General features: G+C 42.2%; 1 protein-coding gene and 1 long non-coding RNA gene across 5 annotated transcripts; one reads left to right on the forward strand and one right to left on the reverse strand.

Annotated features, from left to right (window-relative positions):
- The first annotated feature begins 12,508 nt into the window (after positions 1-12,508).
- On the forward strand, positions 12,509-18,572 carry LOC120678509 (GTP 3',8-cyclase, mitochondrial-like). Of its 4 annotated transcripts, none has more exons than XM_039959741.1 (8): positions 12,509-12,919; positions 15,175-15,789; positions 15,929-16,096; positions 16,259-16,450; positions 17,068-17,138; positions 17,249-17,354; positions 17,700-17,784; positions 18,242-18,572. In XM_039959741.1, the coding sequence occupies exons 1-7, from the start codon at positions 12,866-12,868 to the stop codon at positions 17,781-17,783; spliced, it is 1,290 nt and encodes a 429-aa protein (XP_039815675.1). In that variant the 5' UTR covers positions 12,509-12,865; the 3' UTR covers position 17,784; positions 18,242-18,572. The 4 variants fall into 4 exon arrangements, 3 of the variants coding, with proteins under 3 accessions (XP_039815675.1, XP_039815677.1, XP_039815676.1); XR_005676613.1 differs by having other exon boundaries at positions 12,510-12,919; positions 17,286-17,354; XM_039959742.1 differs by lacking the exon at positions 12,509-12,919 and adding an exon at positions 14,939-15,066.
- LOC120678510 lies at positions 14,224-14,867 on the reverse strand. Its single transcript, XR_005676615.1, has 2 exons — positions 14,785-14,867; positions 14,224-14,690 (listed from the first exon to the last, which is right to left on the reverse strand). It is a non-coding gene; the product is annotated as an uncharacterized LOC120678510 (long non-coding RNA).
- Positions 18,573-23,683: the final 5,111 nt, after the last annotated feature.

A 23,683-nucleotide genomic window follows, 5' to 3' on the forward strand; every position in this document is an offset into this window, starting at 1 on the left:
CAGCATAATCCTTAGCTGTCAACTGATCCTGAAACGTAACCCGTCTGGAACCAAGCTGAGTTTCCCAAGGAAGTACAACCTCATGCCCATATACTAGCTAATACGGGGACACTTTCCAATTCTCCCATTCAAAATCGGCAATGAGAGCATGTATTTAATCACATCATCTTTGCTTACCACAACACACTCAGCCGATAGTAAATAATGTCTAAGCTTGGTGCACGAGAAGTATAAGCAAAGACATAATCTTTCAACAGGAGAATACCTAGTTTCAGCATCCAAGAGCCTTCTGCTGACGAAATATATCACACGTTCTTTTCCCTCGAACTCTTGAATAAGGACCGATCCGATAGCACGTTTGTAGCGAAAATGGCCTCTCATGCCATATTTCAATATAATGTTTTGGTGATTGATATAGACAACACAACACTTGGACTAATATGATTGTTAAGATGACCATTCTCAGGCTTTTAGGTTCAAGTGATGACAAAGAGAAGATAGGCGTAGCTAGGCCCGAAGGGCCGCACCTCTTCGGTCCAAATGACAAGAATTGAAGAGACCGTGAAGAAATCCAAGTCGAAAAGATCAAAACAAAGACAATTTGCTATCACCGGTTAAACCGATGATGAGCAAATTGTACTCATCGGTGCAATGAACACAGAAGCTGCGAGCTAGGGTTTGGCACCGGATTAACCGGCGTTGGGTGTTTTACACTCACCGGTGTAATGGACTTGGAGGCCGAAGAAGCAGCAGGAGTTTTACAGGCACCGGTTAAACCGACGATGAAGGCAAAGTGAACGTCGGTGTAATTGTCTAGAGAGTTATTTTTCAGGAATCTTGGGACAGTTACATTCACCGGTTAAACCGACGGTACGTCGGTTAATTGCCCATACAACTAACGGCTAGTTTTTCAAGTGGGCAGATTACCTTCACCGGTTGAACCGACGATGGCCATTGGAGGAGCATCGGATTAACCGGCGTTACGAGCTTTTTCTGTCAGCTTTCCTCCAATGGCTAGTTTGAGGGGTTGGGCTATATATATGCCACCCCATGCCTCATTTGGTGTGTGCTGGAGTTGCTGAAGCCTACTACACTTGAAGAACACCTCCAACCACCATAGAGCATCATTGTACATCATATAGGCTTAAGCACACTTGTGAGAGTGCTTAGCACTTGTTTAGGCTTAGCTCTTGAGAGAGCAAGCTTGAGAGAAGTCTTGCTGCGGTGAGAGTGCTTAGCCCTGAAACCTCTTCGGTCCAAAGGACAAGAATTGAAGAGACCGTGAAGAAATCCAAGTCGAAAAGATCAAGATGCAGACAATTTGCTATCACCGGTTAAACCGATGATGAGCAAATTGCACTCACCGGTGCAATGGGCTCAGTGGAGACCAAGTCAGCAGAGTGCACCGGTTGAACCGACGACGGGAAAAATGAAGGCGTCAGCGCAATGGACCCAGAAGCTGAGGCTAGGGTTTAGCACCGGTTAAACCGACGATGCTCAAAATTGAGCGTCGGTGCAGTTGTCCAGAGACTCCATTTTTCGGGGGTTTCTGAGCTTGCACTCACCGGTTAAACCAACGGTGTTTTCAAGAGCGTCGGTCGATTGATCAAGTAGCCATTGGATGACTGTAACGGCTAGAAGAAGGGAAAGTACACTCACCGGTTGATCCGGTGTTGACAAAACTAGAGCGTCGATTTAACCGGCGTTAAGGAATTTCGTCAGCCTTTCCCAACGGCTAGTTTTTGGATGTGTGGGTTATATATACCCCCAAGGCCGGGTCATTTGAGGGTGCTGGAGACCACGGAAGTATACAAGAGCCAAAGATCATCTCCAACCACCTTAGAGCTTCATTGTACATCATATAGGCTTAAGCACACTTGTGAGAGTGCTTAGTGCTTGTAATAGGGATTAGTTCTTGCGAGAGCTCCCTTGAGAGAAGTCTTGCTGCGGCAAGCAATCCTTGTGATCCGTCGTGTGACCCTCCAACTTGGTGTGGAGTGGCAACAACACTTTGTGCGGGGGAAGAGGAGACCCCCTCCTTGGTGGAGAAGCTCTGTAGTGGATTTCGGCTGGGTGACCGAGAGAGACGGTGGCGATGCACGAGACTCGGTGTCTTGTGGGCACTTGCCTTTGCTTGCCGGCATTGCCTTGGTGGCGTAGTGCAAGACGGTGATCGGAAGAGCCTCGGTGTCCCGTGGACGTAGGCGTTTGTGCCGAACCACGTTACAAGACCGTGTCTACTCGGGAGTTTGCATCCCTCTTGCACTTACCTCTTTACTTACCATATTACGTTTCCGCATTTACTTTATCTTGCGTGCCTTTACTTTCCTAGTTAGTTTGTTTAGGATTGGCTATAGGTTGCAAGTATTTTGGGGTAAGTAGAGAATAGCAAAGATAAACCCTAGTCATAACTAGCATGTATAGGATGTGTTAGGTTTATCTTATGCAAGTAGTTTGAGCCCTAGGTTAAAAAGCAATTAGCGACCCTATTCACCCCCTCCCCCTCTAGGGTCGGACACCCCGGTGATCCTTACAACGTTCATCAGCCGATAAATATAATTTAAAAGGCTTGTGCTTTTGTGGCGGAACCAACATAGGAGGCGACGTTAGATAGTGCTTGATTTCATCCAACGCCTTGTGCTGCATTTCTCCCCATACAAATTTCTGATCGGCCTTCAACTTCAACAAAGAACTGAACGGCTGTATTTTACCGGATAGATTAGCAATAAATCTCCGAATAAAATTAATCTTGCCGATCAATGATTGAAGTTCAACTTTTGTTTCTGGAGCCACTACCTTGTTAATGGCTGTAATGGTCTTCTGACTAATTTCAATTCCTCTTTCATGAACCATAAATCCAAGGAACTAACCAGCTGACACACCAAATGCACATTTGTTAGGATTCATTTTCAACCCATGTTTTCTAGTACATTCCAAAGCTTTGCATAGGTCGGCTAAATGCTCTTGATATCCCCTGGATTTTACTACAACATCATCGACGTAAATCTCCACAATTTTGCTAATGATTTCATGAAAAATATAGTTCATAGCCCTCTGGTATGTTGCTCCAGCATTTTTCAACCCAAAGGTCATGACAATCCACTCGAACAAACCAACATGTCATGGACATCTGAATGCAGTTTTATGAATATCTTCCTCGGCCATAAATATCTGATTGTATCTGGCATTCTCATCAATAAAACTGATTACTTTGTGCCCTGCAGCAGCATCTACCAACATATCGGCAACTGGCATTGGGTAACCATCCATCGGCGTAGCTTTGTTGAGATCCCTGAAATCAGTGCAAACACGTAGCTTTCTATTCTTCTTGTACACATGGACCACATTAGATATCCATTCAGCATATCTGCATTGCCTGATGAACTTTGCTTCTATTAACTTTGTAATTTCGGCCTTTATATCTGGTAAAATATTAGGGTTGCACCGTCTTGAACCCTGCTGATGCGGTCGATATCTAGGTTTAATAGGTAACCGATGCTCAACAATAGATCGATCCAAACCCGGCATCTCATATATTCCCAAGAAAAACAATCTTTATATTCTTTTAACTGCTTCCATGGTTTTAAATAGCGGGCTATAGTCCTGCTATAGCTCCGCTATAGCCTTTTTTAGGGTCTCCGTACGCTATTAGTATTTGTGCCGCTACGGCAGCTACGGACGCTAAATCTCGCTATAGCTGTGCTAAACGGTATAGCTTTAGTGCCGCTACAGCCTTAGGCTTAGCTCTATGCTACTGATTTGCTCATTTGGATAATTAAACATTTGAATTGTATGAATCTTATTGTATTGTTAACTTAAGCAATGTTCCTTGGATTCTTGTAGCCTTGGAAACATATTTGTGATTATGATATTTGTTAATTATGATATTTTTGTGCATCTATTACTTGTATTTTTTTTCATGATTTGATAGTAAAACTGCTATTTCTCATAGCCCGCTATAGCTTTATAGCCTTTGGAAAAATGACTCCGCTATTTGCCATAACCCACTATTTAAAACCATGACAGCTTCACTAACTCTTGTTTATACTCAGGATCTAACTTGGCAATAATAAACGTCGGCCTTGGTCTATCTCCATCCCCAATATCTACCTCTTCTAAAGCATCGGCCGACGTAAACCCATGTCCCAATTTCCCTTCATCATCAAGGAACTCATCCATTAGGAACGGTTTGGGAAACCGACTGCTTGAATCGGTGGAAGCAAGGTAACCATGTTAAATGGCGCAGCCGATGATCCCGATTGCTGCTTATCATCGGCCCTTGGTTTGACACGCCAAACCTCTGACCTGACTCCTCTCCTGGGAGCCTCCTTTCTTTCTTCTTCCAGTGCCTCTGTCTGATGCATTCTCTGAACTCGCCTCTTCTGCAATCTGGTCAAACCCGCTGGACACTAACGAGGCTGATCAATATTATCATGAACAGGCTCTCTTTCTGGATCCCTACGATGTGGGTATTCATCTGAAACCCGAGCATCAGCAGTCTGCACAACCCGCTCATCAGCAAAAATCCTTCCTCCCATAGGATCACGCAACATGATCCTGCCCCCAGCCGATCGTGCACTGAAACCCTGCCCCCCAGCCGATCATGTACAGGGATGTGTCTGTCATCACTCCTCTCTCTGATGATCAGCCCACGAGGCCTCTGGTCGAAACATGGCTTCTTGTATGATCGGTCTTCACGTTAAAAACCATTGCACTCCGGACAGTTATCCACTGTTGGCAAAGTCAAGCCTTCCTCCCAACAGTACACAAAGGACATCTCTAGTGTCCCTCATGATGTCGCGTAGCTTCCTCTCTGTACTGTCGTCTTTCCTGATCACACTAGAACTTGTTCGGAAGCATCCAAGACGTAACCTTCTTCTTTGGTGCCGTAGATTCCTCTTTCTGTTGCGGCTCCTTTCCCTTAGCTTCATCGGCCATTATCTGAGCTTTAGGATCAACAACTCCAGATTCCTTGGCTGATTGTGATGTAAGCACCTTTGTCTGCAGTGCATTCCTTGTCCCTCCAACATCTACCATGTTAGCAGGGAAAGGGTGTCCATCAATCTTCATCGGCTTTTTGGATGTCTCAAACTTGAGCCTACCCTGCTCTATAGCCAATTGTATCTGCTGACGAAACACTTTGCACTCATTTGTATCATGAGATGTTGCATTGTGTCACTTGCAGTACTTGATGTTCTTCAGCTCTTGATCTGTCGGGATCTTGTGATATGGTTTCAACTTAATCTGTCCCTCTGACAGGAACAGGTCGAAGATCTTGTCAGCCTTAGTAATATCGAACCCATACTTCTCGGGTTCTTTGTTACCAAACGGACATGAGATCGTCTTCTTGTTGTTTAGAACCAATTCAGCCGATCCCACCATCTAGTCATCATCCGAATCGGAGGCATCTGAGCAGTCAGCAAACTTAACTTTCTTCTGAAAGTTGCTCCTCTTCTGCTCATATGGTTTGACCTCCCCCATCATCCTGTGAGTCATCTGACTGATGTTGTAGAACTCTTGGGATGCGTACTTCTCCTTGATGTGCGGCAAGAGTCCTTGGAAAGCAACTTCTATAAGCTGCTGATCAGATAGAACTAGACTAAAGCACCGGTTCTTGACATCTCTAAACCTCTGAATGAAGGCAGTGACCGATTCATCGTTCCATTGTGTCAGGTTGGTCAAATTGGTCAGCTTCATCTCTTCTATATCAGAGTAGAAGAACTGGTGGAACTGCTTCTCCAGATCGGCCCAGAATATTATGGAGTTGGCTGGCAACGTCGTGAATCATGTAAAGGTCGATCCAGAGAGAGACATGGAGAACAAATGCACTTTCAATGCATCGTTCTGTGCTGCTTCTCCACGCTGTATGATGAAATCGTTGATGTGTTCCACTGTGGAGACTTCCCCTTGTCCAGAAAACTTGGTGAAATCTAGAAGCTTGTACTTGTGGGGCAACGGCAGTTGATCATACGCAGCTGGATATGGAGTTCTGTACGTCAGATTCTGCTGTTTTGGCTTCAAACCAAACTGATCCCTCATAACTTCAGCAATCTTGGACGCCCGGTCAATCTGCTAACCATCAGTTGATGCTGGCTGTAGCATTGGCGAAGCTATCGGCAAAGCTGTCGATGCTGGTTGTGCACTAGGTGTGGCCATCGGCTGAGCAGCCGATGCAGTCCGCACGACTTACTGAGTGACTTGATTGGATGGTGACCGGTAGAGCACCATCTCATTGCTATGACTACTCTGTGCTGACCTCTGATTAGGTTGTTGCTGTGCCACAGGGGGTATGTTGGGCACATTCACGTGACGCACAAAACCAGTCACAGGATCAAGAAATACCCAAGTAACTCCATTGGCATGAGAAAGTCTATTTGCCAGGACCTCTGTAGGAGACTTAGGCTGAATCATCATCGCCAAATTCTGCTGTTGAGGTGTCACCCACGGAGCCGACATGTTGCTTGGACTCGCTGGCGACAGCACTGATGCAGGTGTAACCGACGGCTATGGAGCCGGCGTGGCGTCTTGAGACTGGGTCGGCTGTGGAGCCGACGCATTAACTTGCTGATTCATCGGCTACGAAGCCGATGAGCTTGGTAGCCCTGCTGAAGATGGCACCATATACTCTGGAGGCATACCAAATCTAGTAGTGGGATTCCAGCCAACTGGGAACCCTGTCATGTAGTTTCCCTGTACATGCGTAGCCATCGGTGTAGAACTGGTGTATACAGGAGGAAACTGAGTTGGTGTTGCAATACTAATCAGTTATGTATCCCCGATATTCCCATCTGCCTAAGCCTGAGGGTCAATCGAAGATGCCTCAGTAGCTGATCCAGTCGGGGAGAAAACCATCTGACTGGCCTGTTGGTAGACCGGTCCCACGAAGCCAAGCATCCCCCTATCTAGCAGCGTCTTGAGCACAGCATTGTGAACAGAGTTGGCCATGATCGCAGCATGACTCATGAAAGCTTGCCCGATCGCTTGATTCATCAGATGCACCATCATGTCCTCCTTCTGTGACTCATCATAGGGTGAAAAGTAGGAAAATCATACTTTTTGATTACCTCTCCACTCCTGTTGGTACTGAAGGATAAAAGGCACCGCTGTTGATAAGCTGCAGTGGCTGCCTTGAGTTCCGCTTTTTGCTCTTCCTTCAGCTTGTCCTTGTCGATCGGAGTCTGGTTTCCTATAGAAACCTTATCCTTCCCTTCGGTTGTCATCTTGATGCTTCTGGTCCCACCGGGCGTGCCAAAAGATGTGTTGACGCGAAACGATCACACACCATGCCCGAGAGCCCCGTACGCCAAGCTCGGACTACACTTGATTCAAACTAAGGCGTGCTAGTCAATTTGACCTGTAAATTGACAAGGAAATAGCAAACAGTCAAATTCAAGAGTGTATCGGCTGGATTTCCGAATCACTCTCACGCAGTGTATCATCAAGACTCTGCCGATACAGAAAACGACAGCAGATCGAGTATAAAGAGCGTGTAATAAAGGCGATCTACAGGGAATCGGCAATGAGTTGCGGATACCGATATGCAACTAAACGGCTAGATCTCAAGCCGACACGTGCCAGGTAACAATGTACAAACCCACAAATGTATGGATCTGCACAAAGCTAAGCTTGTAACTGATCTAATCAGCTTTACAGAGTTTATCATGATAAACAAGGAGCTTATAGCCGATTAAACAGATCACTAAGCCGGGTAATTTGTGAATAGATCTAAACGAGAAAATAGCGATGCGCCCGAGATCAAAGCTTAGATAAATTTGGTAAATTTTGAATGGATCTAAACGAAGCCACAACGATGTGCCCGGAAGCTAAAGCTCAGATTTACTCGGTAAACAAAGACTTACTAGCAAGCCAAGTCACTCGAATGTGAGGCATCCTTGATCAGCTTTAAAGAACTCGCGGAAAAGAAAAAAGATGGCGAAGTCGCCGACGGAAAAGTAAAGTGCAAGTAGAGTAAATTTGTGTTTGTTGGATGTGTATCAATCTTTACAATAGCCGGGGGCTCATATTTATACCCTACGCTAGCACAATCCTAGTCGATTATGGCAAAGCACAATTCTATTCTATAAAACAAAACTAATTCCAAAACAAGATAACTCTTGCCGAACCGAAGCAAAAATATCTGGTCAACTTCCCCTTCCTCGGTCAACAAAATCTTCACCGGTGACGCACGATCACCTTTATAAATCCACCATTCATACCCTTCAGAACCTTTTCTCCTTTGCAACACTCCTTGACACGTGCCAAAATTTGGTGTCAACAGAAGGCACTAGTTAATTGAATAGGCAAAGTTTGTGATTAATCTCTTAGTTGGTATTCATTGCCTAGATAGGCTCACTTGGCTTTATTTTCTCTTTGATGTGAAAACAGAGTTGTGTATGACCGATTTTGATCTGCCACAAAATTTCACTCAGAGTCCGAGTCACCTTTGTGAAGAGTTCGACCTCGTGTCGTACCTCCTAAGATTTCGCTCTCGACAGTCGAACCAGTTACTATTGCGCCAAAAACTTCCAACATTATGGCCTAGAAGATGCCCCGTTATTTTTTTTGCTCCCTCTGCTGACAACGTGCCCGTTGGGCCCAAGCTTAACATTGGAGGGCAGAATTCAGAGATCTAGACAAGTCTTATCACGTTGGAGCTGGGCAGCCCATTGTATGGCAAGGCTAACGAGGATGCCGGCGCTCATCTCCAGCAGTTCCTGGAGCTTTGCAGCAGTTTTATGGTCAATGAAGTCACACAGGATGCAATCTGGCTCTGATTATTTCCATTCTTTCTACAAGGGATAGCGAAGCAATCGTTTTATGCCAACAGAAGTGCAGTGAACACCTGGGATAAATACACCAAGGCATTCATTTTCAAATTCCTCCCGACGGGCAAGACTAATGCTCTTCGTGCAAGGATTTCGAGCTTCCAGCAAGTGTCCAATGAGACAATTCCCAAAGCTTGGGAGAGGCATCAGGAGTACATCCTAGTGTCTACGCACCACGGGATGGAAAATTGGCTCATTCTTTAGAACTGCTACAACAGACTGACTTCGACAGCCCGTGATCACGTAGATGCTGCTGCTAGTGGAGCCTTCTTCTCACTGACCATTGAATGAGCTACCACTTTGATTGAGAAGATGGTATCCAACCAAGGATTGAGCGATGAATGACTCCAGCCACGTTAGCGGGATATGCACATCGTCAAGGAGATGGACATGCTCGCTGCAAAGATTGATATCCTCCTCAAGAAAATTGAGGATTATCGTCAAGACAAGGTTCAATTGCAACCAATCCAAGCCTTAGATGCTCGCATGACGTGCGAGGTCAGTGGGAACACCGGACATTCGGGATCATCTACCCCGAAACCCAAGAGGAAGTCATGTATATGAACAACAACAATGGGTTTCATCTGCAAGGAGGTCAGGGGTGGCACCAACCATGCCCATACTACCAATGAGGTAATGGTAATTTAAATTATTTTAATCCTAACCAGCCTACCTTGAGAGATCTTGTCCATGGACAGGCAAAGATCAACGAGTCAATTCAAAAGAAGCTGGTCACGAACGATAAGTCACTGGAGACCATTCATGCCAAGATTGATGCATCTCCTCAGCAATCAAGAGCCAAGTGAGTTTCAACAAGATAATTGAAACTCAATTAGCTCAGTTGGCCGCTGTTGTTCTCTCTACTAAAATAGGGAAGATCCCGGGGCATCCCGAACCTACCCTAGAGAGTGTTAAGCAGTGACTGCCAAATGGCGTGCCATCTTGGGGATCATCTTTTATTAACTATGCAAAGAAGCTCACGCGCCCAAGAAGGAATTCGTGGGGTGAACTAACAGCAACAATGAACAAGGATCCCGGCACCTCGATGATCAGTTGCTCGATATATGATTGCCACTTCTAGCAAGCCTTGTGTGATCTTGGAGCAAGTGTCAACATCATGCCCAAGGTAATTTTGTAGTCCTTGACATGGAGGGTGACTCGGGGATATCGCGCATTCTCGGGAGACCATTCCTAAGAGATGCCAAGGCCTAAGATTGATGTTGGAGTAAGAAAAATAAGCCTCCGCATCAAGGGAAGAAACATAAAGTTTAGGTTTCAAAACAGGAAGGAATAAATGTACCTAGTTCATGAAGATGCCGAAGAGCAAGGATTAGGGGCTGAACCAGCACGGGAATACTGGGAAATCCACAATCAGTCAGCCAAACCAACATGGGAAGATTGGAAAATGCAGAGTCTCCTGTCCAAGGATCCATCACCCACACCACTGACGACAACAAAGAAGAGCAAGAAGGTGTGGCGAAAGAAGAAGATATCGACGTCCACAACCACTTCTTCAGGATCAAGAGGGTTTGCATTTTTTACATGCATGCTGACCCAAATAAATACCAAAAACTGATAATGCCTTGGAAAATATTGCAATGCTAGAAATTGAGTAGAAAAGCAGGCCATAAGCACCTCCATGATCCAAGGCAAAAACACATCATCCAATTAGAGCGCGTTATTCAGGCTTGCACAGATCGAAGAGCCCACCAGCAGGTGCAACCGACTTATGACAAAGCTGGGGCTCCTACAACTGACATGAGGGCCCACTGGACAGTAACCAGACCAAAGGAGAGGTCAATTGGTGGCCTGTCTGGGTCGGCCGAACAAGAAGTGTGGCCACTAACTTACGCCCCACACGTGGTAGCTCCCCATTGTTCCTCAAGGTCGGTTCAAGGTGCAATAGCTGCAATTCTCGGGCGAGCACCCCATGGTTAGGAGCTCGACAGCAAATTTAAATAAGAAGTTTAGAAGGTACCTAGAAGCGGCTGTTACCTTGATCAGTCAACATTCTTATCAGGCTTGTTCGATGTAGCTGATCAAAAGCCGATGCCATGCAAGTTTTCACAACACAGACACTTTGTCGGGGAGTTGATGCAACGAGCAGCTGTGCAGAAGTGCTCCGTAAAAACCTGATTGCCATCTACTTAGTGCAGAGTGTCTCGAAGAGGAGGAGTTCCGGAGGCCTGCTCTTTTCCAGCGAGTTAGCATGTGCACCCATACTACTAGAACGGAGAAGTAGAGAAGCAGCAAAAGTGGGGTGAGTATTTTGTTCGTGCGCCCCTAGAGGAGGAAGAGGTAGGCCATATATGTAGGCACGATAGCCAACAGTTACTGGTGACCCTAGCCACAATAGCCATCAATTACTGTTACTAGTCACCAATTGCCATCAACTAGCGTCAGTTACAAATCATTAAGAGAGATTGAAAACTGCTGAACACGCCCAAGCCCAGGCCACACGTCACGGCGCACTCGGCTCGGCTCGGCACGCCATTCGTTGAGGCAAGCGAGCACACTCTTTTATTTCTTCTTCACCTTCTTACCGGATACTGACTCCACTTTATAAGTTGGTTAGGGACCCTCCAAACTTCTAAGGTGGTTTAATTACTGGTGTAACTACCGCCATTTTGTATAGTAGGCCTTAGAATTATATTGATTAATTGACTTAATAGGCCTCCTAGGTCCAATTAATCTAACAATTTTATCTATATCCTAACTTCAACTTAATCGAGTTTGTATAAAAGACTCCTAATATATATGATACTAAAAAACACACTAGGAAAATATTATGAATCAAATAATGCTTTACCTGATCATAACAGTTTAATTTACGATAAAGTCAGAACAATGGCCGTGTTTGGTTGTTCCCATGAAATTTTTTTTTAAAAAAACACGAATTCGTGCATGAAGCACTAAACGAAGTTTATTTGCGAAATCTTTTCACAGATGACTGTAACTTTTCGAGACGAATCTAATAAACCAAGTTCCACCATGGTTATGTATAGTAATGCTACAGTAACCGCGTCTAATCATCATCTAATTGTACGGTCAAAAACCTCATTAGCTACAGTACCATAATTATAGAGATGGTTTTGTAATTAAGCTTCATTTAATATCCCTAATTAGTGGTCAAAAGGTCGAAAAATTTTCATGAAATTTTTTTTAGGCCAAACCAAACATGGCCAATACTCCTAGACGGAGGGTATTCGTCACGATCAGTAATGATGGTTCTTGGGCGTCTGCCAGCCATTCTGTTTCGTTGCATTCTCTCCCGATTTTGCGAAGTGTATTTATCATCTTTGGATTTGGACGCCACGAGTGAATTCTGCTGTATCTGCAAGTGGAATTCGCGCCTTATCCCCTCTACAAGTACCCAGAATACCCCTCAACCGAGCATAGCGGATCGGTGCCGGCGGCAACCAGCCAACCCGCCGGCGGCCACCTTGCCCGGCAACCCGCCGCCCCACTGCTTCTCCCTCATCCTGCCCCGTCCTTGCCGGGACAACGAGGCCGCCGCCGCGCCCTGACCCCGGGCAGCTCTCCGGTGTTTGTCCTGGCCTCTCCTCTATCCGCGCGTCAGAGGGGGTGTGCTAGATCCGGTCCAACCAAAGAGAGCGCCAGGGGTATTTTCGGTATACAGCAGAGACCAAGAAGAGAAGGCAAGGTCGGCTTCACCTTCCCCCTTTTTCCTCTCGCCCTTTCCGCGCTGCAACCGCCAAATTTTCTTTCGAGCCGAGCTGGCCCGCGGCGCAGCACGTGGGGGTGATTCGCTCTATCTTCTCTTCCTCCAGCCGCCAGGAAGCTGGATTCTCTGTGAGCTCGTGCGCACTGATTGCGCGCGTGACGGCAGCCTAATCAGGTTATTGATTCTCCTGATCGTAGTAGCGCTCAATTTCGACGGAGCATCCCAGGGCCGGCTGCCGTTTGAGTCCTGCGGTTGCAGGAGCAGCCGGCTATTCTTTCACAAGAAAAAGAGCAGTCGATTATTCTCCTTCTCGGGATATCCGTTCCTGTGTTGGTTTGGATTGGGAGGAGAGGAGATGATGCGGCGCTGCGTCTCGGAGCTAGCCCGCCGGCGGCGGCTGGATAATGTGGTGAGTCTCGTTTCGGTGCTGCGGGATGGGCTTCTTGAGTCGATCCTGCTGCTGGGTTTATTATGCTTGATACTCCTTTCAGCTACTCAGGCATTATCGTGTATTTCCACACGTTTCGTCTTTGTTGTTTGCTTTGTAATATTTGATCGAGTCACTTAATTGTTGCTGTAGGTTGGAGTGCAAGCTAACTACCCCTAGTTATTGGTACAACTATTTGTCTAGTCATGCTTTCTTCCCCTGCTTCAGAAAAAAAAAAGCAGCTAGATTGTAGTTACATAACGAGCCGTGATTGAAACTCTGGCTTTGGTTCTCAAAATTTGCCCAAGTTTTGTGAAATTGTTGCCAGAAATGAAAGCTGTACCACAAAACTTAATTAGAAGAATTAAATCTGTAAAATGTTTTTTTTCATCTGTTGCTGCATTGAAAAAGGGGGGAAGTTAGTCTCATTCCTGACCATATGATTTAGGGGTAAGAAATCATTTGAGAGATACTACTGCCATTTCTTTTTATGAACCGTATTTGGATATGTAGAAGTTTTTAGAAATGTACTTTGGCCATGCCATTGGTTTCTTTAGTTTTACAATGTATCATCAGTTGCTATAAAGTCAGTATCATATTAAAAGATTTGTGAGATCCGAATCTGTTGGTATAAGTTCATACACTAAACATGCATATACTCCTGATTCCAACTGTGAGTCGTTTAGGACATCGAACGGTCTCCAATATCACACTTTGAGTCACAATTTTATTTTGTGAAAGTATAGTATCATAAATAGAAAAGTTATGTATATTATAGAAGTATTTTTTTTATAATGAATCTATGAACACAACCATGTTTGTTAATCTAAATATTTTCTTATATATTGATCGGTCAAAAAGCAAAGTTTAATTGACTAAAACCTACGTTTGGAATTGGAGGGAGTTTGATAATGCTAATCTAAATTTCTGAAATTGACCTTTCCAAAACCTAATATGCCCAATAAAAAGAAACAGAGGGAGGTCTAGATAGAGTGATAGACCTTTAAATATTGTCAGTTTGTTGGTCAGATGCTTTCAGCATACTTATGTAACAATTGGTGGTTACTATGTTCTTTTATATATCTCCGTTAGGCTGCTTGAGACTACAAGTTTTTTCAGAATAATTTATCGGTTTAGTTTGTGCCTCCAAGCAACTTTATCTGACTTTTGGACGGAACGATCTTGAATTCTATTGTATGATTATGTTCTTTCATATTTAGATTTTCATCAAGAGGTGATATGCAGTTACAGAAAAAAAAAACTTATCAGTTGTTATTGCAAAGGAACTCATGAGGAGGGAGATGTTAGTTTGGAAGGCCAAGTAGTGCCCAAGAGGGATACCTTTCGATATTTGGGATCGATGCTACAGAGAGATGGAGATATTGATGAGGATGTTAGTCATAGAATCAAAGCGGGATGGATGAAGTGGCGCCAAGCCTCTGGCGTCCTTTGTGACAGGAAGGTACCTTAGAAGTTAAAAGGCAAGTTTTATAGAACGGCGATTAGACCGGCAATGTTGTATGGTGCGGAATGTTGGCCTACAAAAAGGCGGCACGTCCAACAATTAAGTGTTGCAGAAATGCGCATGTTGCGTTGGATTTGTGGGCATACAAGGATGGATCAAGTTCGAAATGATGATATACGGGATAGGCTAGGGATAGCACCAATTGAAGAAAAGCTTATCCAACACCGGCTGAGATGGTTTGGACATGTCCAACGGAGACCGCCAGAGGCACCAGTGCATAGTGGTATCCTAAAGCACGACGGTAATATGAGGAAAGGCAGGGGCCGGCTGAAGTTAACATGGGAAGAAACAATTAGAAGAGACTTGAAAGACTGGAGTATACCTAGAGATTTGTCCTTGGATAGGAGTGCTTGGAAAGCCGCGATTCACGTGCCAGAACCATGAATAATGGTCTTTGTTGTGTTTCAACTCTAGCCTACCCCAACTTGCTTGGGATTAAAAGACTTTGTTGATGTTGTTATTGCAAAGGAACTAAGTTTCTTTCTTAAGCAACTTGGAAGTTGGAACACACTCAAGAACTTCTGCATCTTCGCCTCAAACATGCATTGCATCTACCTTTTACTTTCAGAGTATCAAGTTTCCAGTATGTTTTTGGATTAACTAGGTAGATCAATGGATTATTATTTTCTCTGATGATGAAGCTGTTGGTAGCTTAATTCATTTATCTCTTTTTTGTAATTGGACACTTTCAAACAAGTTAACCAATTTGCAGGTTGATACTATGAAGGTAGGATTCCAATATTTAGCCAATGTTTCCTCTCCAACAAGAGCTACTGACAGTCAGAGGGGCTCAAATGCATATGCAACTTTGTGCGCTACTGATCCAGATATTGTATCAAGAGAAACATCATCATCAGAAATGCTTGTTGATTCATTCGGGAGGTTTCACAATTACTTGAGGATCTCCTTGACTGAGCGCTGTAATCTGAGGTGCCAATACTGTATGCCTGCTGAAGGAGTTGAACTAACACCGAGGTCGGAGCTTCTATCACATGATGAGATAATTCGAATTGCTGACCTTTTTGTTACCTCTGGCGTGGATAAGATTCGATTAACTGGTGGAGAGCCTACCATAAGAAAAGATATTGAAGACATTTGCTTACATCTTTCTGGTTTGAAGGGGCTAAAAACACTTGCAATGACTACAAATGGAATTGTTCTTTCTAAGAAACTCCCCAAATTGAAAGAATGTGGCCTCAACGCCTTAAATATAAGTTTAGATACACTAGTACCTGCAAAGTTTGAGTTCATGACAAGGCGCAAAGGGCACTCAAAGGTCATGGAATCAATAGATGCCGCTGTAGAACTTGGATATAACCCTGTGAAGGTATTCAACTTTTGTACACTACAATTTGTGTTGGCATTATTAGTTTGATTGTTTCTTTTGTCATGGCAACAGATTCATAAGAACTAGCATATAGTATTTAGTTTCTGATTATTTTCTCCACTTCTTTTTCTATGCCCAGGTCAATTGTGTTGTCATGCGTGGCATGAATGATGATGAGATCTGTAATTTTGTTGAATTGACGAGACACAAGCCCATCAATGTGAGATTTATTGAGTTTATGCCATTCGATGGTAATGTTTGGAATGTGAAGAAGCTAGTTCCTTATGCAGAGATGTTGGACAAAGTGGTAAGGTACACCTCTGAAAAGTGCACTATTATGTTCTACCCCTAGCACTATCTATGGAATTATGTACTGAGTCTTTTCTTTATATATTTTATCATGTAAACTGCTTGTTTTCTTAATATTTTTTTAAAATGTAACTTATTTCATTGCATCCATTTGAATCAGCGGCAAAGTTATACAGGTGTAGAGAGACTTCAAGATCACCCAACAGATACTGCAAAGAATTTCAGGATTGATGGACATGTCGGGACAATTTCATTTATTACATCAATGACAGAGCATTTTTGTGCTGGCTGCAATAGACTACGGTTGTTGGCTGATGGAAACTTCAAGGTGTGCTTATTTGGCCCCTCAGAGGTATGCTGAACTGCTTGCTTGGCTACGGCAGATTTTTTCTGATTTTCTTTCTGGAGTAATTTTCTGAGTTTAATAATATACAAGTACCAGTTAACAGACCCATCCAAAGTTAAGATTTTGCTATGCTTGAGTAGTTCATTTGTTTTCTGTGGAACAGTATTGGTTATGGTCTTGCACTATAAACCTAGTGTTATGGCCACTTGATTTCAGTTGTGATGATAATATGCCTTCTGATGTTTCCAGACCTTGTGTAATTTGGAAAATGAACCACTGAATTAAATTCTGAACTTACCTTTTCATACTTCATACTAGATTGACATTAATTTTGTTCGTGCTGGCCTTGTGATTGTTGGTTCAGGAGTTAGAATTGATACAACTTATTGGGTGTTACTTTTCATTCTGGCTATACCAATTTAAGTGATGATAATGATTATTCTTCTCTCTGCAATTGAAATATATTGATTTGGAGAATTAATTTCAAATTTTTTCTTATGTGAGAGCATTTTCAAACATGATGCTTCCTTTGTGCTCAAATATCGTTTGATCTGAATATATTCAAGTAAGGAAATGGATCAACCTGATTCGTTACTTATTTCCTTTTTTGGTCTGAAAATTAGGTTTTACAGAGATACATTACAAGTTTATCGGGTATAGCATGTTTGTGGATGAGTTCCCGTAGACCACTCAAGTAAATTTTCTATTTATTAAAAGAAGTTAAATATCCCTCTTAAGTTTATTTCCTTCTCATTGACTATGTTGGACAAGATTGACAAAAGGAGAAATGGATGCTCCTTACAGTATAAAAACATTTGAGTACAGTTATCCTGATATACAGGTGAGTTTAAGAGAGCCCATCCGTGCTGGTGTTGATGATGCTGGACTAAAGGAGATAATTGGTGCTGCGGTATGTAGGCAAACTTGCTAGGTTACTACTTTCTTTATTTGAAAGAATGATCTACTTTCCATTTTTATTTTTATTTTTTAAATATGAACTTCTCTTGCTTATTTCTGGCTGCTGCCTTTTGAGTTTGAGTCTGCACTGTTCCCTTTCACTTCTTATACGCACATTTCCATAGATACCAACTTACTGAAAGTTACAGGATTGCCTTCTATTTTCAACAATCAACATCGAAGCTGTTCTTTTTTCTGGATTTCATGTAGTTTGATTAATAATTCGAGCTCACAGTTGTTATGTTTGCATACCAAATAATGTATATGGCATTTAATGGCCTTACTTCCCTGTGTTCAGATTAAAAGGAAGAAAGCTAAACACGCTGGGATGTTTGATATTGCCAAGACAGCGAATAGACCAATGATACATATAGGTGGCTGAGGTATGCTGTCTCAACATCTGTACATTTTACTACATTGATGGTGGAATAGGTCGGCAGTTCTCATATTATTATAGCATTCCTTGAGGTGTCTAGACGTGTAATAAATTGGGTGTTCTCAACCTTGAATGGAGGCTTCAGTTCCATCTATGATATTATAAATGGTGGGAGTTAAAAGAGAATTGACCTCTGATTACAGTGATCCTACTAACAAAATATGTCATCTGCAAGAATTATAGTATTATACCAACTTGTTCTACATTGGAAAGAGCTATAAATCTTGCTGTTGTGAATGTGTCGAGATGCTAATAAAGTACATGCTACATCTATTTGAACCATTCTATGAAACTATTGCTCGTTTTAACATGACATGGATTTGTAATGCTGACTATGCTGTTAAGCATATTTTGTTTGTAGTCTGATGATATTAAATGCTTGAAATTGGATTCTCACAATGCAGATCTCTGCTTACATGAGACTCAAAATGAATTGTCAACTCAACTGCTGGTAGTTTTTACGGACAGACTACAAAAATAAGTTCTCCGACGGAATGGAGCAACAGAGAAAGCTAGCCAGTTGTGAAAGATTGATACGTGAACAACATTTCAGAACCTCACACTGATCCGTGTTCATGTCATCATGTGCCAAAGTGCTTTGGTTATATGTCTTGTATGCAAAAATATCAAGTTGTGTTACTACTCTGTTGTAAGCTCTTACAGATTCTGAATTACCTACGTTGTCTTCTTGCTGGCTCAACATTACTACTACAGTGGCAATCACGAGTTCAATCACACAGGCAGCATAAGAACGATCAAAACAATTATACAGTAACACAAGTATATATATCTTCATATAATGCATCCTCCACCACAAGGGCTAGAATGATGACATCCTCTATTACTAAGTTATGTTTGGCATTATTGGTATCACTATTCCCGTCGTGCCATGATAACAAATGAGATATACTTAACTCTTAACAGTGTGGTTGATCATTGAATATCCTTCAAGGATTCCTTTTTTCTCTCGAAAATCCTTGAAGGATTCCTAGTTGATCTGTGAACTGTGATGGATTCTCGATTGTTGTTGAACCGCTAAGGAATGTTGGCATGCTATAGAAGCTTAGTTCTTGATGAACCTTGTCTAGAGTGTGTGCTGTTGCAATCGTGTTATGTTAACCACTAAAGTCATGAATGAATAAACTACTTATATTGCCAACAATTACTTATGTTACATTATTTCCCTCGAGATTCCATTTCTCACTATTCCAGATGAACAATGGGACATTGTCTTCAATGTCATGGGAACAAGGACATCAATAGATGTTGTCATTAGGGGGAGCATATGCTGAAGTTGATCGCTATTTATTAGGCATCAGAAGTCTTATAATGTGCCTGTAATGTATGAGTTTGTGATCATTACCTAAATCTTCCTTGAAGGTTTATCATGAAACATTCAGTTCAAGTACATCCTAAAGTTGTTTGCTATTTATTAGGCCTTTTCAAGTCTTATGATATGCATACAATCTATGGCTTTGTGATCATTACTAAATCATCCTTGAAAGTTTGTCATGAAACATTCAGATCGATACCACAATACAAATAGGCTTACTGTTTGTCTCTGTGACAGTAAACATGTGACTTCTTCACCTAACCTCTGTACTCACACCCGCTAGTGTCCTACTTGTTTCCCACTTGTCTGCTTGATGTTTGGTTCAGTTTTGTGCTACTTTAGAATTTCTTGATCATTGTGCTCGATCTTTTATCCACTCAGATATTGACGGCTTTTCTAGCTATGTCAGGATTAGGCAGGAATCCCATTCATGACCATAAAGTGCTTCGAATGGAGCATCCTACAGATGAATGGTAACAAGAATTATTACACAACTCTGCTATACCTATATCTTTTATTTCTTTTTGACTATCATGGACTTGACATCTAAGATACATTTCAAGGTATCGATTCACTCGCTCACTTAGACAATCACTCTAAGGTAATTTCAAGGCTTTGAGTTCCAAATCATCCAAATTCCAAGTTATCAAAAAATTCATGTTATCCATCATAGTAAAAATTGTTTTTCTAGAGTATTGTTGGCGGTCATTGAATACCAAAGTGACTGCCAACTCCTTTATGAAATAGACTATAAAATACCAATGTCAGATGATATTAGAAATAGGGTCTTATCTAACGAATTCCGCAGGTCTAAAAATGTGTGCAGGGGCATTTGATCATAAAACAAAGGAAAACACAAGTAGGATCCAAGGAAACACACTTCCGGTGAATCCATGAGCCCACAACACAAGATCAAACCGACCAAAAAATGTGCCATGCAGGCTTACTCAGGTGCGAGACCCATCTATCAGCCACCCAGCCAAAGAGCAGTGGTTGAGGTGGTGTCGAGGTGTCGTTCAGCCGAAGCGCCTCTAGCTCCTCTCATCTCCAGCCGCCACATGTTGCCCCCACACGCTGTCCTAAGATCGGTTGTAGCAGTTGATCGGTAGTTACTGCCCAGAAGCAGTCTATAAATACTAGAGGAGGGTCTCATTACGAGAATACACACATCGTACTCACTTCACACTTCATTGTCATACTTGAGCTGAAGGCTCCCTCCAGAGGTTTAGTGCTACTTTGGTAGTGCTTAGAAAATAGGGAGAGGAAGTTGGGGAAGTGTCAAGTTTATCGGCACTCTCCTTCAGCTTGTACCTTGATGATTCATTCATAGTAAGTATTCATGATCTTTTTATGCGCTTTGAGTTTCAAGTTAAGTAGTTCTATTTCCCTTACTTGCTTATGTGATCATCGTCCACTAATTTAGTGGATGCTCTAGTCTAAGACTCCTAAAAGAGATGGGTGTTCTTGGCTGAGGCTAGAGTAGTAATAGACAGTGTAGACGTGATGTTTAGACTAGAAATTACCTTTGGTTGTTGTGTACCCCCATGGCTGGTAGAGGTAGACGGCAGGTGGTGACAGCTTTGTTCATCCTTCGTAATCCTCCATATTCGGGTACATTGTAGCACCAAAGTACAGGAGCAGTTAGGTTTTCACCAAGAAGAAGCCAATATCCCGAAGTAAGAAACTAGGATAGTTCTACCTTATATTAAGATACTTAGCAATAGAAATCTTCTCCCATATCTCCATCTAGTGCTGTGTCCATAGACAAACATGAACCTTAGATAATATATTCATGCTTCCCAATGGATACGATATCCTGGAATACTCTTAGGGTGAAATCTAGAACGATATCAACATGCTTGTAGATTTATCTGTGACAGTTAAAAATACCAATAGGCATATCCAAATGATGGGAAAAGCAAAATGCATGACTAGAGCAATTAGCCGGAGAAATGAGTGATTATCAAGTTTGGAACATGTAGAGACCATGCAGAACAAGTTCAAAGCAAAGATAGGGTGACTGGAAGAAACGGAGTATTTACCAGACAAATGAATGCGAAAGCTTGTTAGTATAGATGATCCGATGACTTGTGGATGAACATATTTCTAGAGAAGAATGAAACAATGACCTGATGATCGGGGGGCGGGGGGGGGGGGGGGCATCAGAGCTTTGTATGGACATTCATGCAGAGATGAAGTTGGTGCGGAAAAATCAAAGAAAATATGACCGTGTGATTCAATGGTTGAGCAAAGCTTTGCAACGGATAAATGCACAATGGGGTTGCAATCTCTACGAGGTTCAAATGGCTGTGACCGGATGGTGAACATTGGATCATCCGGTTGCCACTGTGTTTTCAACTCATTGGGGTAAGAACTTGTTGAGTAATAAACACCACCTCACTAGCCAATTTAAAGCTGTTTTCATATTTCATATTTGCAACTTGAGTACCTTTATTTTCTAGGGTAATGTAACACCGTAAATTTTATAATGTAAATATTATTTACATTTGTTAGAATTCATTTCGTTTCATTTAAGTCCTTATGAATTTTTTCTAGAATTTAATAGCATTTACTGAGTTATGAAATTAATATCTAACATTAAATGAAGAAATATATGTTAAATATAGTCTCTCCGGAGAATGTCTTAACATTATAGAATTTGTTCCCTGTTTATGAAAAAGAATCCATGATCTTAATACCAAAACTACTCTGTAGGATTACCTCATCAAGATATTACCTTCGTGTAGAGAATTTTGTTCATAAGAATATAGTGTTAATTTTGCGAAGCCAATATTGAAAGTATCAAACTTGCGAAGCCACACCTAAGAGTGTCAAACTTAATCTTAGTCATAGGTTGAGAATTTTGGTTTTTCGACACTCTCTCGCCCTTTCCATTCTTATTAATATCTTGATTGACTTAGTAAAATTGACACTCTCCTTATTAATATCTTGATTTACTTGACATTTTCATTCTTTTAATGACTTCTATTTCGTTTTCCACTAATAGGTTAAGAAAAAGACTAATTTACCCCTTGTTTCTGCTATGTCTCTGGTTGCTTCGACCGTGCCCCATCACTGCATCATGGACGCCCCGGGAACGCGAGCGCCGCCGACTTCTCCTCGAGCACGGCCTCCAGGCACGAGACCGGAAATACGTCGAGCGCTGCGAGCGGCTTTGACCGGAAGCTCTCGAGCGCGGCCATGGCACACGTGAACCAATTAGTATCCAGAGGCACAAAAGTATTAGAATACTGAAATTGAATCATCTGCCTTCTTCACGCCATGACATCTATAAAGCTAATTATTGTAATACAACATGCAAGATAACACCTATGTGCAATGATTCGGCAGCCAAACAAGATCGCACTACTACAAAAACCATTTGTAGGAGCGGCAAAAAATCTATTTTTAGAGGCGGACTTCGCACCCGCTCCTAATTTTGTCTGCTAAAAATGCTATTTTTAGGTGTGGGTAACACCCCGCCCCTAAAAATGATTTTTAGTGGCGGCGCACCCCTAGAACTCGATATTTAGGGGCGGGTTCTGGTGTGACCCATCCCTAGAAATCGATTTTTAAGGGTGGATCATGGCATGACCCGCCTCTACAAATCCATATCCAAAAAACAAAAAAGTTCAAAAAAATCGAAAACAAAAAATATTCCAAACAACTAGCCACCACCATAAGCCCTGTAGCGTCGAGATACAATCTTTTTTGATGAAATGTGCACACTTGCATCACCTAGAATTCGAATCGCTACCTCATGCCTCGCGCGCTTCTTTCTTACCACCGCATCATACAATCAATTAGGAATCTATAAGGTACGGTATTTTTTTATATTAATTCTGAAGATGATGTGTAAGGGCGGGTGGCGGCGAGTAATACTTTTAGGGGCGGGTGAGGCCTACACCCGCCCCTATAAATAATTTTTTAATTTATTTTGAAAATCTTTTAATTCATTAAAAATAGCAAAATACTTCAAAAAAGTAAAAATTTTGCCATAAACCTATTATGACATGTAGAATTTAATAAAAATACCAAAACTATATTTTAAGATATATAATGGTTAAAAATGTGAGACCATAATATATGACTCACTCACTCACCCTACTCTCTCGTACAACTCAAGACTTATTTTGTGGTTTCCACACTCATAATCACTATGTACAGCAAAATATAATTTTAATATTTTTCATATTCTATAGGCCACAAAATCTTATGGTACAAATTTCACTATTTTCTATGTGTTTTGCTATTTTTTTAATTAAATGAATTTCTGAAATAAACTTAAAATTATTTGTAGGGGTAGGTAAGGGGTTGACCTATATTTTTAGGGACGGGTCACTCCTTCATCCACTTCTAAAAATGGACCATTTTTAGAGGTGGATGAGAGAATGACCCGTCCCTAGAAATGCATTTTTAGGGCGGGCCTTTTACTACAGTAATTTCACTCTAAAAAATTTTAGTAGTGGTTCAAATTTTAGTCCGCCTCTAAAAAATTTGGAGCGTTGCTATA

The sequence above is a fragment of the Panicum virgatum genome, chromosome 6N, assembly GCF_016808335.1.
Source record: "Panicum virgatum strain AP13 chromosome 6N, P.virgatum_v5, whole genome shotgun sequence".
Classification (NCBI taxonomy): Eukaryota; Viridiplantae; Streptophyta; class Magnoliopsida; order Poales; family Poaceae; genus Panicum; species Panicum virgatum.

Coding starts and splice junctions, on each gene's coding strand:
- LOC120678509 (XM_039959741.1), top strand. CDS start 12,866: ATGATGCGGCGCTGCGTCTCGGAGCTAGCCCGCCGGCGGCGGCTGGAT. Junction 12,920..15,174: donor GGCGGCGGCTGGATAATGTG/GTGAGTCTCGTT, acceptor ACCAATTTGCAG/GTTGATACTATGAAGGTAGG. Junction 16,451..17,067: donor GCTTATTTGGCCCCTCAGAG/GTATGCTGAACT, acceptor TCTGAAAATTAG/GTTTTACAGAGATACATTAC.